This window comes from Rhyacophila brunnea, unplaced genomic scaffold (genome assembly GCF_057557595.1).
Source record: "Rhyacophila brunnea isolate RB1 unplaced genomic scaffold, BYU_Rbru_1.0 scaffold_22, whole genome shotgun sequence".
Classification (NCBI taxonomy): Eukaryota; Metazoa; Arthropoda; class Insecta; order Trichoptera; family Rhyacophilidae; genus Rhyacophila; species Rhyacophila brunnea.
The window spans coordinates 26,636,912-26,655,233 of NW_028232882.1; the positions used below are offsets into that span (position 1 = coordinate 26,636,912).

The 18,322-nt window shown below is 30.2% G+C and overlaps 1 protein-coding gene across 1 annotated transcript in view; it reads left to right on the forward strand.

The window, feature by feature from the left end:
* The window catches only part of LOC147070288 (uncharacterized), a 352,102-nt gene that overhangs the window by 295,694 nt on the left and 38,086 nt on the right, over positions 1-18,322 (forward strand). The window contains exons 4-7 of the mRNA XM_085949475.1: positions 5,075-5,224; positions 6,890-7,033; positions 7,451-7,558; positions 14,687-14,902. Coding sequence (XP_085805601.1) covers positions 5,075-5,224; positions 6,890-7,033; positions 7,451-7,558; positions 14,687-14,902 — 618 coding nt within the window. The remainder of the gene's footprint in view (positions 1-5,074; positions 5,225-6,889; positions 7,034-7,450; positions 7,559-14,686; positions 14,903-18,322) is intronic.

Here is an 18,322-nt window from a genome sequence, read left to right on the forward strand (position 1 = left end):
CTTATAATGTAAATCTCATGTTGTGTACGTCTTGAATTTAGATTTGTTATGTCCACAATGTTTTGTATTCTTAAATAAATAAATAAATAAATAAAAATCAGTGTGTGTACTTATGTACGCGCGTTAGAAGTTATACTTCTTTGGCGTAACAAAACAAAATAAGCCGTTACCTGAGTCTATTAATATTACAGTGGATTAGGTTGATGAAAACGTACGCGATTCATCTGTGGCTCACATATAGCACATGATAATTATAATTTAGATATTGTTGTATAGGACCAAAACTTATATTTGCCATACAGCGGTTATAATCGTTTCAGAAGTGCCCATGATGAATTAATAAATTTTTAATTAATAAAATTTCAAATTTTATTATATTTTTTTGAATTATTTACTAACTCAACATTCACAAAATTTATTTATTTATTGATATATAATTTTACTCATAAATAATACTAACATAAATATAGCCTCAAATATTGATACACAATGAAAAATAAATATACACTCCAATATAATGTATGCGCATGTACACTTGAGACCGTAATGAATATAATCATAATACAAAATTATGTGTTGCAACGGCGCGCGCAACTTCCGTCACACGCCAAACGTGTTACATCGGCGCGCGCAACTTCGTCACACGCCAAAAATACACTCTGATCTGTTTTCCCAAACGAGCCAAGAGAAGTATAACTTCAATGATTACTATATATTTACTTTTGTGTGGTAACAAATCAATCACACTTTAAACGTTATAAATACTTGAATTACAAAAAAAAAATTCTGTAGTTATGGTTCAACCCTTAAATCTAGTTTCGACGGGACCTGCAGAACGTTTTATTTTCGGCACACAGCGCGCAACCATGTCAAACTGAATTTCAGACGTCGCTTTTTTTTCGTTTTGTTTTAAAAGGTAGAAGTTTATACGATTAAATTCATGCATTTGTCGCTGTTGTCATTTTGTCGTTTCTTTACGTTTTTTTCGAGCTACATATGGAATATAAAATTATTTACCTTTGAAGGTATGAAAATGTGAATTTTTATTTTCGTGTTCAGTAAAGTAAAGTTGTAGGTACTCGCGAATTTGTTTCATTTTAAAAGTCGTTTATATAATATCATATTGTACAGACTCTACACGACGTGCTAAAAACAGTTTTAAATATTCCTATAGTTTTTATAGACATCGCTAAAAAAATATTTGTAATGTGTTTTATAGATATATAAGAATGGCATTCAATATAATGTCATCTAGGTATATCAGTATGAATGAAAATATTAAGTGCAATTAAAGAAGTTTTTGCTTATTGAGACATGTTTTAAGCCTTTACGGTAATAAAAATAATATGTGCTCAGTTTCAGCTTAATGCAATTTTGATATTCAAAGTTGGTAAAAAGATAGTAAGCAGGTGTTTAAAAATGGGCATAAGTAGGTGATTTTAATTTGAAAAAGTTAGAAAGCTTGTTGTTAAATGCAATTTGATCGGTTGATAATTAAAATATTAGCCTACAAGTTTGCCAGGAGAAAGACAGCTACAAGTTATTGGTATTTGAATTAATCTTCTTGTATATTGTCAGTTTTTATCATTGAGTATTCTGATGCATATTAATTCAATAATAATTCAAGCATATTATTATCATTCCACGTGACGTGACAACAATCTATTTTTGCCCTAATTTACTTAAGGATTAATAAATTTTGAAGCCAAATAAATTTTAGAATAATTACAAGATAAAAAGAACTATTTATATACAACGTGTTTAAATTCTATTGAACTATATAAACTTGACTTGACTAGCTTGACTTGACTAACATGTCATATTTATTTCCATAGTAACGCACGTATTTATTAATATTTTTGTTGCTAGGACCCCAGACCCCTAGCAACCCATAATGGTGTCGAAATAACTTTTCATACAAAACATAATTAACTGAAAATGAATTCAATTCTACTTAAAAATGGCTAAAAGTATTAAAATAATGCACTAACACCGTGTTCTTTCAAATATCTAGCTTGTCGAAAAGTTAGTTAAAAATCGATTGCAAGATTTGTACCGGACAAAGAACCACCGGACAAATAAGAATACGAGCTAAGAAAAACGTTGTAATAAAATAGATTTAATTATAATATATAATCCCCTAATATTATTATCCTTAGAAAACATACCAATTTCTTATTTAAATGCCAGATTGTTGATTTTTAAACGATTTCACTTCAATTTTTAATGTCCCGAACTTACTTCAATTTGAATACAGCACAATTCTATAAAACTCGACATAGTAACAGATAATACCACTTTTAAAAACGCGTTTTCTATCCGTCACCATATTTTTTCGCGTCTTTCCGGCCATCTAGCGCAAATTAACTATAATGTCGTTAAATACTTTCTATATTATAATCTATGTATCACAAATTACAATTATTATTATTCTACAAAACTATTTTTTCACCTAGATAATATTTTTTAATAAGTAAGTAAGTATTTTGGAATTTATTCATTGATATTTAAAGTACTCACTAATTTTAAAATAAGATACAATTTTTGCCTATAAGTAAAGCATCTATCTATATGCACCCTTTATACCTACCCCTTAAGAGTGGCAATTATATTATATTTACAGAAAATAGTAATAAATCTAATGGGAACTTCCTCTACTGAATAAACAAAACGTATTATTTGTACTGCAATAATCTAAATGTATTAAAAATAAAACTATCCTGTCAATTTATTCTCGTCAAATTAAGCATTCTAATGAAAAAATATGACTATCCAAATTACCTATGACATAAAGTAATCAGCGTACCAAGTCAATTGGTTTCATGATAATTAAATTTTGTCATTTATTTTTATTAAAATTCAAGACTTTTTTTGTGATTTTACCGAGGCTTTGACTGCGACTCGCTGTCATATCGCCTCTTTTCTTCTAGAAGGGGATCCGTCGATCAGGTCCTCACTCATATTCTGTTAAATAACTTTACAATTTGCCTAGCTCTTCCGTCTTACCCACCGCCAGGACAGTCTTCAATTCGTCGACATTCTCATAGATATCCGCAATTCGCAGCTGTACTCTGAGAAGTTCATATTTAGGGCATTGTAGTGCTATATGTACAATGTCCCCTAAAACATGACATTCATCGCAGAGTTGCGATTTGCTTCTTCCCATGAGGACATCAAATCTTTTGCCCATGGTGTGCCCTGTTCTTAGCCTCAGTATTAACTTAAGCTCATTCCTTGTCAAAGAAGACTCTACAAACCAGGACACCTCTCGTGGTGATGGTAGAATAAACTTACTCCATTTTCCTTTTTCTAATGATGCCCTATGATGAAAATCTATCCACATACTTTGGCACATTTTCTTTATAGCCTCATTTCAGTCCAGGTAATTCAAGACTTACTTCTATTAGATTAGGACGCCAAGCGACCTGCAAAGTTTAGCGAGGTATCTGGCTCTGCTAGTAATAATATAAGTATCACGTATAACAACTATTATTAATTAATTAAACTCTTGTTACATAGATATTTCTGAAAACAATATAATAGTCTTGAAATCTAAAAATAGCAATTTTCTTTGACGACTTTGTGAGAAACACACAATATTTGGTACTTTTCGGTTATACGGAATCCAGCGGAAAACGCATTTTGAAAATAGCCGATAAACTGGATTATTTGTTAGGTTAACCTAACCAAACCTAACCTAACCTAAACTAACCCAAACTAACAAATAATCCAGTTTATCGGCTGTTTTCAAAATGCGTTTTCCGCTGTATTCCGTATAACCGAACAGTACCCAATATTTTTCTCAATAATAATTATTACAAAATCAGATATTTCATATTTTGCCAGTGTGCATCTTTTTATATAATATTTAAATATGATTTGGTAAAATAATAACACTTAAATTTGATATTATGTATGCTTTGTTCTCTGTAGTGATTTTAAGAAAATTCATGCGAACAGTGAGTGGGTAGGAGCACACCCCCCGCAGTTTCATGAGCATCATTATTTCTTGGCTGGAGGCAAAACGTGTCTATAGAGTATACTGATTATTGACGAATCAAACTCGAGACAGAATATTTACATATCCCCTTAATTTAAAGGAAATTTGTCAGAATATATAATATAATATACTTACAAAGCTCTGTACCGTACTCACCTATTGTAATATAATACAGAATTATTTTATTGAAACTTATAATTATTAATATTAATTACATTTTCATAATTGCTAATAAAAACAATATATAAATCCATAAGATTAAATTCAAAATATTTTAGTAGGAATGTATTTAATGTGTAAATATTTTTTTGAAGTTATACTTCTTTTGGGGCGTTTGGTAGAGAGTGAAATTGAGAGCTGCGCGCGCACACCGTTACGAAAGTGCGTGACAGTATAAAGTTAGCTGCAAATCAGTCAACTGTATACAAGCGCACGTTTGATAGTAGAATTGGTCCGTTGTGCTTAGGCAACGAATATATTATTGTTGGCCATTTGCAATTCCTTACGTAAAAAAACGATTAAACGTCAGAATGACAGTTGTTACTTTAAAACAAAAAATAATTATATAATTTAGTAATATAAGTTAAAGTGTATAGAAATAAACCAACGGTACTCCAATAAGCGGGTCTTTTTCTTGAGTGTGTAGTTAAGAGCTAGTTGAAGAATCTAGGTTATCACAAGTTTTGTTTTTGTTTTATTACGACAAAGAAGTATAATTTCTAACGCGCGTCCATAAGTACACACACCGATTTTTTTAAATTATTAATTCAAGAAGTTCACAACATGGCATTTAGAATAAAAAAGTACAGGTAAATTAAGTTAGTAGAGAAAAAAACAAACCAAAAAAATAATTTCATAGCATGAAAAAAACAACAATAATTCGAGAATAATACAAATTAAATAATAACATAGAATTTCTTACACCAATTTATTATAATTGATGGTTAATACCATTAAAGTAATACGTGTATAAATTTGTTAGTAGATACACGTAGTCTAACTGCATTGATGATTATAATAATGTGATAGTCTGAGTGTGTGTGTAATTTATTTTATTTTTCCTTTGACACACAGATGAATTCCGGAGCAAGGTGGGCTGCGAAAACGACGTTCTCCAGATGGCCTGCAATCCTCATTCCAGGATAGCCATCTACTCTGCCAGCTTTGGAAGAACGGAGTATGAAAGCATACAGTGTCCTCAACCTCAGGGAGTACCTGAAGAAAGTGAGTATTAATACTGATACCTTTTTATATATTTTTTAACAACTGTAGTTTCAGTAATTATTTAAATAACCTTGACGTGTCTTTAACATCCGTGGCAACGTGACATCTACGTATAGGAAATATTCCCTTATTACATAATGTCTAGTTATTAATATTTTATTCTAAAATAATAAATATTTTATAATATTATGTAATCACATAAACAAAATATCAGAAGAATAACTTGTGAACAACAGAATTTGTAATTTTATAACAAATTGAATGCAGTGTATGATCCAAAGGGCACATTTATTATTTAATCAGACTAAGCTGAAGCTGAGATGTTATGAGTGAAGATTACGATCTTACGAAGTGAACATAGGGTTAAGTATTATTCCGTCTGCATTACGCTTGCGACTTCCAGGCATTTGCGTTTCGTTATCTGTGGGTCTCTTTTTGAAGTCATCGAATATGCTTGATAATAAAGCATAAATAATTTAAAGTACATAATTGTAATTGCAATGAAAAATTAAGAGATATTTAAATGTGGATATGTTGTTTATGGGCATTAAGACATAAGAACATTACCATTGGGTCAATTAAATAACAATAATATGATGTAATATTATATTAAATTAATATGTAGGATGGTAAGGAATCTCAAAATTTGCCTGGTTTGCTTAATTTTTAGTTATTTATTATGTTTAATTACTTATATAATATCAATTTAGGCATCAAATTTTAACAACAAATAAACCACATTAATTATTGACAAAAATACATAAATAGGTACAAAAATATTATTTGGTTCATTTCATGCAATATGGAATAATTTAAAAATTTTAATACACTTTAAAACCATACAAAAAAGATTATGAACCTAAGTTACTCTAAATTGATAATTTGAAATTTTTTACTGTAGATAATATTAATATTATGTAGGTACACTTTTATTTTCCTTATATTTAACGCAATATTGATCTAACTTGAAATCAAACCCCAATGAAAGATAATACTTCTTATGTCAAAACCAACCATTTAGCCCTGGCGTAGAAATTCGTAATTTTTTATCAATAATAATTAATTATAGACTTACTAGATTTTCAAATCAAACACCTCAGTTTTATGTATAATATTCAATAAAGTATATTATAATCTCGAATCTTGTGAATTATTTCTTGACTAAAAAAATAATTTTTGTAGATTATATCGCACCCGGGGAATAATAGTGGTACAACTCGAAATTCTTGTTTTTGCAGGAGAGCAGTTTGAATATTTTATTTCGGCGTGTTATATCAGTTTTTTCTTTAATTTACCTTAAAATAACGTGAAGTTGGCACACTTGAGTCATCTCATTTTGAATGTTATCCGCAATAACAATGGCACAATGATTCAAGTAAAATGTTATAATATGATAGTGACAAAAATGCTTAAGGCCACCATTATATTTTTAAGAATTATGCCGCTATTTGTGCGGATAAGAAACATTTCTGCATACTTAACTCAAAAACGACATATTTGTTAGTTGTACCACTTTTATTCCCCAGGTGCGATATATTTATAGTGTAGAATGTTTTAAGTTGTGTTGCAGATATATAAGAAAATATTACGAATAAACTGACAACCGAATCGCAATGTTGCACATGATAATACTGATTTAAATAATTCGCTACGTTTTCCGCTCAGCTTGTTTGGTGAGCTACGCGACGGAAACGGTGATGCAGCTTTGCCATGGCAAGCGAAGATGCGCCCTATCGGCAGACTCCACAACCTTCGGAAATCCGTGCAGGCCAGAGTCGAGAATGTATCTCAAAGTCGTCTACACATGCGGTGAGGCTTAATGCATTTTTAATATATTTAGTTACCCGCTTTCTCATCGGTAGTGAAAAAATATATGTCCCCAGTGGCTTCAGTTTAAAAGTTAAAAAAATAAACTTTTATATTTTTTCATGATTTACAAAATAATGATAATATTATGTTGCAATATTCGAAATATTTATTTTAAAACATTTTTATTATACTTTTATAAGGTAGCATTACGTAATGTGTATGCCAATGTTATGTTTTGTATAAAAACATTATAATATAATATTTATTAAATATTATGTACATAAGTATATGAAAAAAATATTGATCGATAGACTGATTTATTTTCGAAAATATAATACCGACAATAAAAAACATGTTTTATTATTATATAACCGCAGGTGGCTCTTGTAAATCTGTTATTATTATTTCCGTCAATAGTTCCAAGAAAAGTCCTGAAGGAGCGATACGAAGGACCGCCGGAAGAGGACGAGATTCCACTCCACGAAGGTCACATGACGTCAGACTCCGACGATTTCGACGATACCGGTAAATATGACCTCTTAATAATATTATATTTCTATGATTTCTGTATTTGTTTTTTTTTGCTGGGAAGGATTGGGAAAATTCTAGACATACGAGTTATATTTTAAGAGAAATTTTGAAAGCATGAGTGATAATAACTTTTTTTAATCCTTTCTAATGCATTCAAGTTTTATTGTTGATTATTGTAAATTATTGGCTTTTTTCTTTCTAAAGAATGATATTTATACCTAATCAAACAACCAAACAATGATTATATTTGAATATGCGACGCCAATTGGGTGCTAACTGGTGGACGCCGGTTTGACGATGCCGACTGAATAATAGGGTAATAAATGAAATGCGTCAAGAAATCTAATCTCATATAGCCTATCTAACGATAATAAAGCAAGTTTTAAGGTTTTTATAATAACTATTGGCGAAATTATTCTTTTATATTATATTATATTAAACGTAAGAATAAGTACAATATATGATAAAAAATAAAAAAAAATGTCATCCCAATAACATACGAATACAGAAAGTGTTATTTAATTAAACATTAAATATATTTATGGAAAATATATTGGATAGAGCTATTTATAATTATTAAAAGAAAAAAATACAAGTATGTTGTAGGTACTTACAAGAGAGTGAAAAATAAAATATACTGAAAAACATAACACATAAGTAAAAATTAAGTAACACATAAAAAAATTAAGTCTTCCAGTTATAATCATTGGTCAATTTTGGAACAACTTAATTTAAAAGAACGAACGAAGAAAGTATACTGCAACGGTAATATTATATAATATTATTTACAAATTATGCAATATTCCATGAATTTGTTTAAAGAATTTTTGATTGCCACATCAACGAAATTGCGTTAATAAAAATGTGGCCAATAAATTATTATCATACATTTTTTTTATATTTATTAATAACCATGTCCTTGTTTTCTCGTACAGAGTGGTTGTTAGTAATTTTGCACAATCACAAACACCCAGGCTTTGAGAACATCACATAAATAGTGTGTCCTCACCGGGAGTCGAACCCAGAACTCACGGGTGGAAGGCCAGCGCGTTACGCACTGCACCACGAGAGCCGCCTAATAGATGCATATTATTAACACAACATACATTCATAATCACACATTGTACAATTATTATTGAACGTTTGATCGTCAAATTGAAGGTAACATACGTGAAATATAATATAGAGTCAATTGAACGTACATTAATATAATTTGCGCAGATTCATGCAATATTGCTCACTTATTATTAATACTATCGTATAATATCGTTGAAGCTTAGTAATGAAGTATAATATAAAAGCACACTTCTTTGCAACAACTACAGACTTTACAGACCTTGATTTATCGTAATTAGATATTTTATATTAATGCTATACTTCAGCTGAGGCATGGTCTAAAAGATCGTGACTAGGCGATGCGCGGATTGTGCAAATGACGCGAGCCGAATGAAATATAATTTGTCATAAAAATTCAACATGCGTCCTTTGAATGTTATGTTTAGATATTATTGTATTCGTAATATTAATAGTACATTCATTGCATGTTTTCTTTTTTAAGTACATGCGAAACGTTTTTTAGTCATCTTTACACGATTTAAGAATGTATTCCTCCGACGCCATCACAAAACAAATTGACGAGCTCACAACTCGACTATCAGTTTCCGATTGGCGACTGCTGTTGAAAATTATTTGCCGTTTCACTTATCGTCGCTATAGGATTTGTTTCCCGAATATCCATTTTTGTCGAAATCGACATTTTAATGCAGTTCAATTTCTTTTATCGAACTCTACCGAAATCATTTATAAAAACAATATATTTTTATCTAGGAACAGAGATATTTTTTTGAAAAACCCGAATACGCCATGTTAAGTTGCAATTACTCCGCGTTGTTCTCCTGAATGTCCAACTATTCGTACCTGAATATCCAAGTTAATTTCGATCGAAATAAATCTCGGCTGAGTTTTTATTTCCCGAATATGACTTTTAGCCAATCAAACCGCGCTGACGCCGTGCATCTCGCTCCCACATTCACGCTGTCCAGCTCTAAAACAATCACGCCCACTTTCATATTTTTCGGCCGTCCGGAGTGCTCTTTCAAATTTCGTCTTATTGATATTGTTTTTAAAGTTACTATTGTTTTAATAGTGAATTCATCAAATTTGAAGAGATCATTTATAGCTGATACATCACCAGTTCGCCCTGAACTTATAGTAAAGTTATGGAAGTGAGTATTTTAACCTAAATAACTGCATTTTGTTTTGATAAATGACACAAAATCCCAACGGTTATATGAATTCTACAGTATGACCCGGCAACTACTATGACGTAAAAAATAATTATTATTTCAAATTATTATTAATCAAACATTGTTTGTTTTTATTTTATTTTTAATCTAGGTGCTCGTATTTCTATGAAAATAAAGGCAATGCTATTATTTATTTTTGAATGCGCTGATAGTTAATTTAATTTAATATGTATGTTAGTAACTATTTATTTGGTGAATATTATATACTTAGGATATTGGTACCTACCTTATATTAGCAGCCAATGGTAATTAATTTATATATGCTATTATTTTGTGTTGTCATTCCAATAGTAAATATATAATATTTATTTGGTGGTTTGTAATAAGTTTAATTGTTAATTATAGAAATATATAGATATAATAATATACAGATATATATACATAGTTTTTTTTTTTTTTTTGGAAAAAGTATTAATATACAATTGTTAGCAAGTACGAGTAAGTACCATCATAAAATATTGGAGAAATCCGTGACGTCGGTTAGTAATTGAAGTAGTAGATATCTACTTTTATTTAATAAACAAAAACCGATCGCCGATAGTCGCTTGATTTTGAAGAATACTGATGAGCAGGTATTAAAAGGCCAATAGTTAAAGTTTGTCGTCATAAGTATGTCACCTCGTAGCATAGTGGATAATTCGTGGACTGGGTCGTAAACCCAGGAGATGCAGGACGATTCCTGCCGGGTGTCTTACTTTTTTCAAAAAGATTTTTTCTATTGGTTATAATATATTTACTCAGAAGTGATTTTCAAAATTATGTATGTTCAATAATTAGAGTGGTACATTCTTAAATCTTGTGAATTATTCGTTGAATAAAAAAAAGGATTATTAAAAACTATTTTATTACTTATTACGAAAAAAAGCGAATGCCGCATGTTATTATTACCTACGAACTTGGGTAATTACGATCATTAGGTATTTAAATAGTAAAAGTAATCGTTAGCAATTATCGTGTAAATAAATATAACATTTGAGGTGCGTACTTTTTGACCACTCAGTAATCCGTGGGCCGTGCAGCAATACGCTACGGTCTTAAGTCCCGAACGTCCTTGTTTTGTCCCGAATATCCATTATTCTGAGAGACCGCTAAAAATTTTCCGAATATCCACAACGAGTACTTGTAAATAAAACGCATTTTCTGTGCATTTACTGATTTATACCAGTATATTATTCTTGGAATCTATTCTTAGATAATGTTGCAATCATACAGTGTAGAAAAAATGATTGATACATCTACTGATATTTCAATATACGACAATGAAATTTGTTTTTCGTCTCCTGAAAAATTGACATTTGGTCTATTCGGGAAACAAATCCTATAGCGACGTTATGTATGCTCTTAAACTTACTTGTCTACTTGTTGATTAGAATCGTAAGGTGCCTGTATTTTTAAGCGCATTTGTACTGTTGAACCAACGTTCAGTAGGCGACGTCCAGTCTGCGGTATCTACCGATTTGGCGGCGCCGAATTGTAATACATATACATACCTACCCGGTACTACATACTATAAAAAATTTATAAAGCATATTTTTTGTTCAATAACTGATTTTTATTCATAGTTTATAACTGAGTGGTGTTATAGGTAGATAACTAATATTTTTCAATTTATACATTAGTTACTATATCCTCCCTGTAATACTAGTTAAGGTATTATTAATAACTTACTTAATTATCCATTTCATAAGAATATTTTTGAAGTTACTTTTTTTGACCCATTTGGGAAAACAGATCAGAGTGTATTTTTGGCGTGTGACGCCGATGTAACGCCTTTGGCGTGTGACTGAAATTGCGCGCGCCGATGCAACACAATTCATTATTAGAGTATTCATTAAAATTTGAGGTTATATTTATGTTAGTATTATTTATGAGTAAAATTATATATCAATAAATAAATACATTTTGTGAATGTTGAGTTGGTAAATAATTCAAACAATGGTTTGTTGTAAATTTACAATATTTAGACACTTCATACACAAAAATACATATTTTTACAGTTTTGGATAATATTTGTCGCATATCCCATGTCAATTCATTTATTAGCGGTTTATAATAATTGAAGACAATAATAATTATTACGTTTCATTATCACAAAAGTCAAAATCACGTCCAGTTAAAATATTAGGCTGTGTTTTATTTTTGATTTGTAATAAACTATTATTGTTAACGAAAATAGTTGTACAGTCATCTGCTTAAGCAAAGATGGCCGAAATAGCAGTTTACTAAATTTATACATATTATTAATATTATTGCTGATGGTACCTATATCGATAAAATACCCTTGAGACCGAAATGAATATAATCATACACGCCAATAAAATTTGATTTTTTATTAATTCATCATGGGCACTTCTGAATCGATTATCACCGCTATATGGCAAAGATGAGTTTTTTGTTTTGTTACGCCAAAGAAGTATAACTTCTAACGCGCGTACATAAGTCGATACACACACCGATATTTTATTACCAGTATATTATTATTATCAATCCAAAAAAACAATAAAGATTTATTGAATAAAATTATGTGTTAAGTACGTAATAATTATATTTGGTTCATACTTGCTTGCTTTTGCGAGGTAATCATCATTTATCTTTTATGACACATTTAATGGATAAGTAGTCATATTATATTATTTAAGTGTATCAAAGGCTTCTTTGGGAGATATCTTATTTTGCTCAGTATTTATTATATTATTTGAAAAGATATTATTTGTCAGATTCGACACGTGCAAGCAATAATGCTGACATATTTCCGCCAGACACGTTTTCCTTTATATGTAAGTACCTATATGGCGTACTACAATCTTTCGCAGTTTTATTGTGTTCTGAATCAGTGGAACATTGTCAAATAACATTATTATTTTGTTAACCTGAAAAGCACTTGTATTGTATACTAATCGTATTATTATTATAACATAAATTACAATTTTTATTACATAATAGATACGTATATTCATGCAAGCTTTGATTTTACTATGTATTACCATATTTGAAGTATATATTTATGACAAAAAAACTTAATCGTAATCGTAACCAAGTATTCGATACACAAGTACCTCGTCAAAAATATCCGTTTGTACATTGCGAGTAAGCCAGTAAAACAGTTTTAACTTAGTTGGTTGCCGTCTTCAATAAGAAAGTGGTTCACAAGGATAGTGAACCAAGTCCATTCTGGTTATTTTTGAGTAAGCTAGGTTCAAACATAATATTCGAGTATTTCTTGTTTTGTAAGGGTACCTACATTCTATACTTTATATATAATATATTATATATATATAGGTATTCTGTATTTTTTACACATTATTATTGAGTTACTTACTAAATAAATAACAAAATAATACTTTAATAAAATTAATAATTCCATCATAAGTTGCGACTGATTTTCCAGCAGAGTATTTTGAATTTAAGTGAAAGCCTTGCTTGATTATATTTATACATTGAATTACAGAACAAAGTAATAACTGTGATGTATTTAAACTTAATAATAAATTAAGATTCGTTTTAATTATATTGAAAACTGTAACGCTTTATGTATACCGGAAAATCTATAATAATCTGAATTGAATCAATTAAATTTTCCCGAGTTAATTGGGTAAAACTGAAGGATGTTTTCGTTTGTATAAATATATATTATAACAAATAATGTAGTTAACTGCTGTTACGGTGTAAGGATAATGAATATACTGCGCTAACAACTGACAATACTTGAGCGCAGAATTAATATTTTAATTCCTTGTTGTTCACGCGACCTCTTTATTTACTTTTTGGTCCATATTGTAAACTAATCACAATTATTGAGGTTATTAACTTCAAAGCCACATATCTCCATTTTTACTTTTTTGATATTATTCTTGATTCAGATTCCGTATAATATATTATACTTAATACTTTTCCATCGTTTGAAAATAATTCATGAAATATAAAATCCAGCTCCGTGTCTTGGTTGGTTAAATGAAATAAGAGCGGAGGTTGATTTAAGAGTCGTTTATATTTATAAGCATCTTTTTTAATATTATATGACTAACTTTAAACATGGGTTGATATATTTTCTGTCAACGATATTCGGGAAATTTTATTTTTTCATTTGCTTTTACTAATTTTTAATGTTTAGAAAAAAAAAATGTGTCACCGAGAGTCATAACTCACATTTTGCAATTTTGTCATTTTCGAGTTACATAAGATAACAACTGATTCTAAAGGCATTAAATCTATATAAAGAAAAATATTTAGCTATCAAAAGTCATTTAAAGCAATGTGAAAATTGTTGACAGTTGGTGTCATAACTCAAAATTTTCAGTAAATATGTGAGATCTGGCAACAAGACGTTTCTTACCTACGAGGATGATCTATTTCTCATATTGTGCTGTGTGTCTACAGCTCAGGAGTATTCTATATTTTAAAAATATATATAAATTAACTCAATCACTCATTACCTAATATTCAAATGGGTTCAATACTTTTCTTCTAATTACAAAAAAACAGTACTCTGGTGGTTTTTTGCGATTATTTCCAAACTATATAGGAATATGTGAGTTATGACTCCAGGCAACTCAAAAATTATAATATCTGGAGTTCTAAATGTGCGTGACGGTTTTTTTACGGATTATCTAAAAACGTGGAGGTTACCGACTTTGAAACTAATAGCATTTATTATTTTATATAATAGAATACACTCCAATTCTATATATTGTAACGTTATGTATGGTGTGGTGACTGTTTATATGATAATATAAGAGTATACTGTAAAAAGTCACTGTGTAGAGTTTTTTTAAACAGTTACCTACTAATAATATTTATTTTTTTCTACCCTAAATAGATGCTGGCGAAGACAACTGGTACAAAGAGTCAGCCGCAATTCCTCCAGCACCAAAGGTCGCAGCCGGTCCTACTAAGGTGTCTGAGAATGCCTCTATCCCGGGAAAAGTTCAAGTGTCACCACCGGGCCTAGTTGGACCTTCCGGAGCTGGACCTGAACCGGATGGAGGCAGACACATCACTAGAGGACCTCACGATCAGTCTGGAAGCGGAACAGGTAAATAAAGATTAAAATATTAATTACTTAGTAAATGTATGTAACTAATATCATGTGGGAGGGTATATGTGGCGAGGGGTGGAGGTAGGCTGTTAAAATCTTAAATAAATAGTGCATTCTAAACTTTGTTGGTCAAACGTATTTGTTTTTATTGAACTAAGACTACAATAGTTTTTGTTAGTATTTTTAAATTCAATCAAACCCTGCCTAATTCAAGCCACAGTAGATAATAGTAAAAAAATATTCGTTTGTTTATAAAATATCTAAAATTATACCATTAAGCCTTACATAATTTGAAATATTTTATGGATAGAAGAATATTTTTTATCAATTATGGCTTGATTTAGGCAGGGCTTAATGATTTTTGAACACAATTTTGTAAAAATATATATTTTTAATTCAACGAAAACAAATACTTAAGTACCTATAACTGAAAAAAGTGTGTACTATTTTTGTTGGATCGTCCATAGCATACCCAAACTATTATGGTTTGGTTTAGGCAGGATTTAATTGAAATATAAAAACTAACCAGCACCATCTGTAAATTGTATTCCTTGTTCAATAAAAACAAATAAGTATGACTGACAAAGTTTTCAAAGAAAATTTTCAATCAAATAATAATATTATTTATAGATAGGTAAGTAAATAATATTTGTCACTAATGTATTATTAAACAGAATATGTTACGTCGAGTAAATACTAAAATTACAGATAAGTTTTAACATACCTAGTTCATCTATATATAATATTTAGTACCGTGTGATTGACCACAAAATGACAATATCAATATTATATTATGGTAATAATACATTTAAGTGGATTATATAGATGGGTAGTTTGGAATATCGGAGGTGAGGGATTATGAGCCTCGATGCAGAAGATTTATGAAAGATAATATATCTGATAATATATCTCAAAATGTGTACTGACTTGAACACTCGGATATAATTATAACGTGTATCGTGTATCATTGTAGGTGGGTTAAAATACTATCTTTCTCTTTGACGGTATTTTAAGAGGTTACATGTAAGTTGTACGTATGCAGTTCATCGTGGTAAACTTATTCGTGCGCAGCAGTATGTGAAACATGGTTCGTATAACATCCGTGGAATACATTTATACGTATCTTATAAAATGCGGCGATAGTTTGCAAATAGTACTGTTCCAATTAGATTAATCCTAACCTAATCTAACCTAACCTAGTAAAGACATCTCCACATGTTGTAGCATACGTACAAATATACTCCACGGTGAAATGTTCAACGAAGAACTCGTCATTTGATTAAATGTTACACGAACTCATGTTTCACGTACTGCGGCGCACGAATAAGTGTCCTGCGGTGAACTGTTTACGTACAAATTTCCGAATACGATTTTAAGAGACTGGTTATAATACTGCATTGAATTGGTTTGGTGTGACTATTATTATGTATGTGTATTATTATTGTACGGCCGTGAAAGTAGGAAGGATGTTTGGATATAAGAATTTGGCTTAAACAATACATAGTAATATTAAATTGGAACACACGAGATATTAATATGTGAGAAGAAATATGTATATATTTATTATATACCGAACGGAACTTGGACTCGATCACTGTCACAATTCAAGTTGTATGATAAGAAAATTCTTAGAAAATTCAGTATAATTAATGATGGTGTCGACAATTTAATTGGTTAAGGTCTCCGCATTGCGATGGCCGTAGGCTTAAGTTACGTTCGAGAGAAAAGGTTTTATTTTTCCAGTAGGTATATTGACGAGCAATGGCGGGTTTAGAGACGTAAACGCCTGACTGAGTGATTTTGAGCCTACCCCTATAAAAAATAAAATTACAAGATAAAAAGAACTTTTTATATATAACGTTTTTAAATTTTCTCTTGAACTATTATGCTCAATATGCTCAAACTTGTACTTGGTATGAAGTAAATAAAAAACAAGCAAACAAACAAATATAGAATACTGAAATGTCATTTTGATTTCCATAGTAACGCACGTATATTATATTAATAATTTAGTTGCTATGACCACCCGCTTAGCAACCAATAATAGTCTTTTACTTATTACGGATTTTTTTGAAAAAACTTTCCATGGGTAGAAAACAGAATTCACTGAAAATGAATTCAATTCTACTTAAAGATGGCTAAAAGTATTAAAAGAATGCATTGGCATCGTGTTCTGATATATTCTAAAAGTTTCAAATATCTAGCTAGTCGGAAAGTTAGTTAAAAATCGATTGCAAGATTCTTACTGGACAAACAACCAGCGGACAAACAAGAATATGAGCTAATAAAAACGTTGTTAAATTATATAAATCACACCATTCAACTTAAAATAATAATTATTGAGAATGACAGTTATCTGCAATATTGTTATTTCGTTATTTTTTTAAAGTACGTGTTTATTTGAGTGATTATAAGGGCATTTTTGATGATTGTTGTAGGGATTTGGTTGTGTACTTATATTATTCTCAATATGTGAGAAAGGTGAATATTTAAAAATTGGGAAATACTTTAATTTACATTTGTCTAGTTTTAACTGTTTCGGGGCCCCCTTTTAAATCCTCTGACAAATCGATTGCGCATCTATCGTTAAAGAAAATCGCCGCTATTTGTGAGATGATCTTCTGTTTTCTGTGAGGAGTTTGAGGTACTTTTTTACCGTATTTATTTATTTAAGAAAACAAAACATTGTGGACATAACACATAAAAATTCAGGACGTTCAAAACATAAGATTTAGATTGTAATGAATATTACCCTCACAAGAGAGATGTAGAAAAAAACATCAAAATTTTATTCAGTAAAATAATGTTTCAGAAACAAAATGTACAACACAAAATTGAAAATGTCTATGTCGAAAGAGCGCATTTACTAGTCATGCACCCTTCACTAATGTTGCCTGACAGGTTTGACTCGAGGAAACAGGTTCTGACCCAGAATAGGTCCGTCTCCGGAAACTTGTACGTATGCAGTTTGCCATATCACACTTCACCGTGAAATGTTTTATTGGAAATATAATATATGCCATATTATGGCCGTATAATAACAACCGTCCAACCTCTTCGAGTCGTATAATTAGTACTGACATAAAATTTATGTCTAAATAGAACACGGTTCTTTTCGGTTTACATTTTACACATGCAAACATATTTTGAAAATAGTCGATATACTGGATTATTTGTTAGGTTAGATCAGGTTAGGTTTATATTCTTGTATTCATGAATTTTGCCACAATTAGCTATGAAAATTGAATTAATATTCATATTAAATCTAATAAAATTTGAATCTAATAAAACTCTTTCCAATAGAAATCTCACCGCGAATTGTGCCACGGTGAAATGTTTTACGCACAATTTACATATAACCGAATAGGTCATGGCGACCACGTAGGTATATCAGAGAAATAAATATTCGGTTGACTG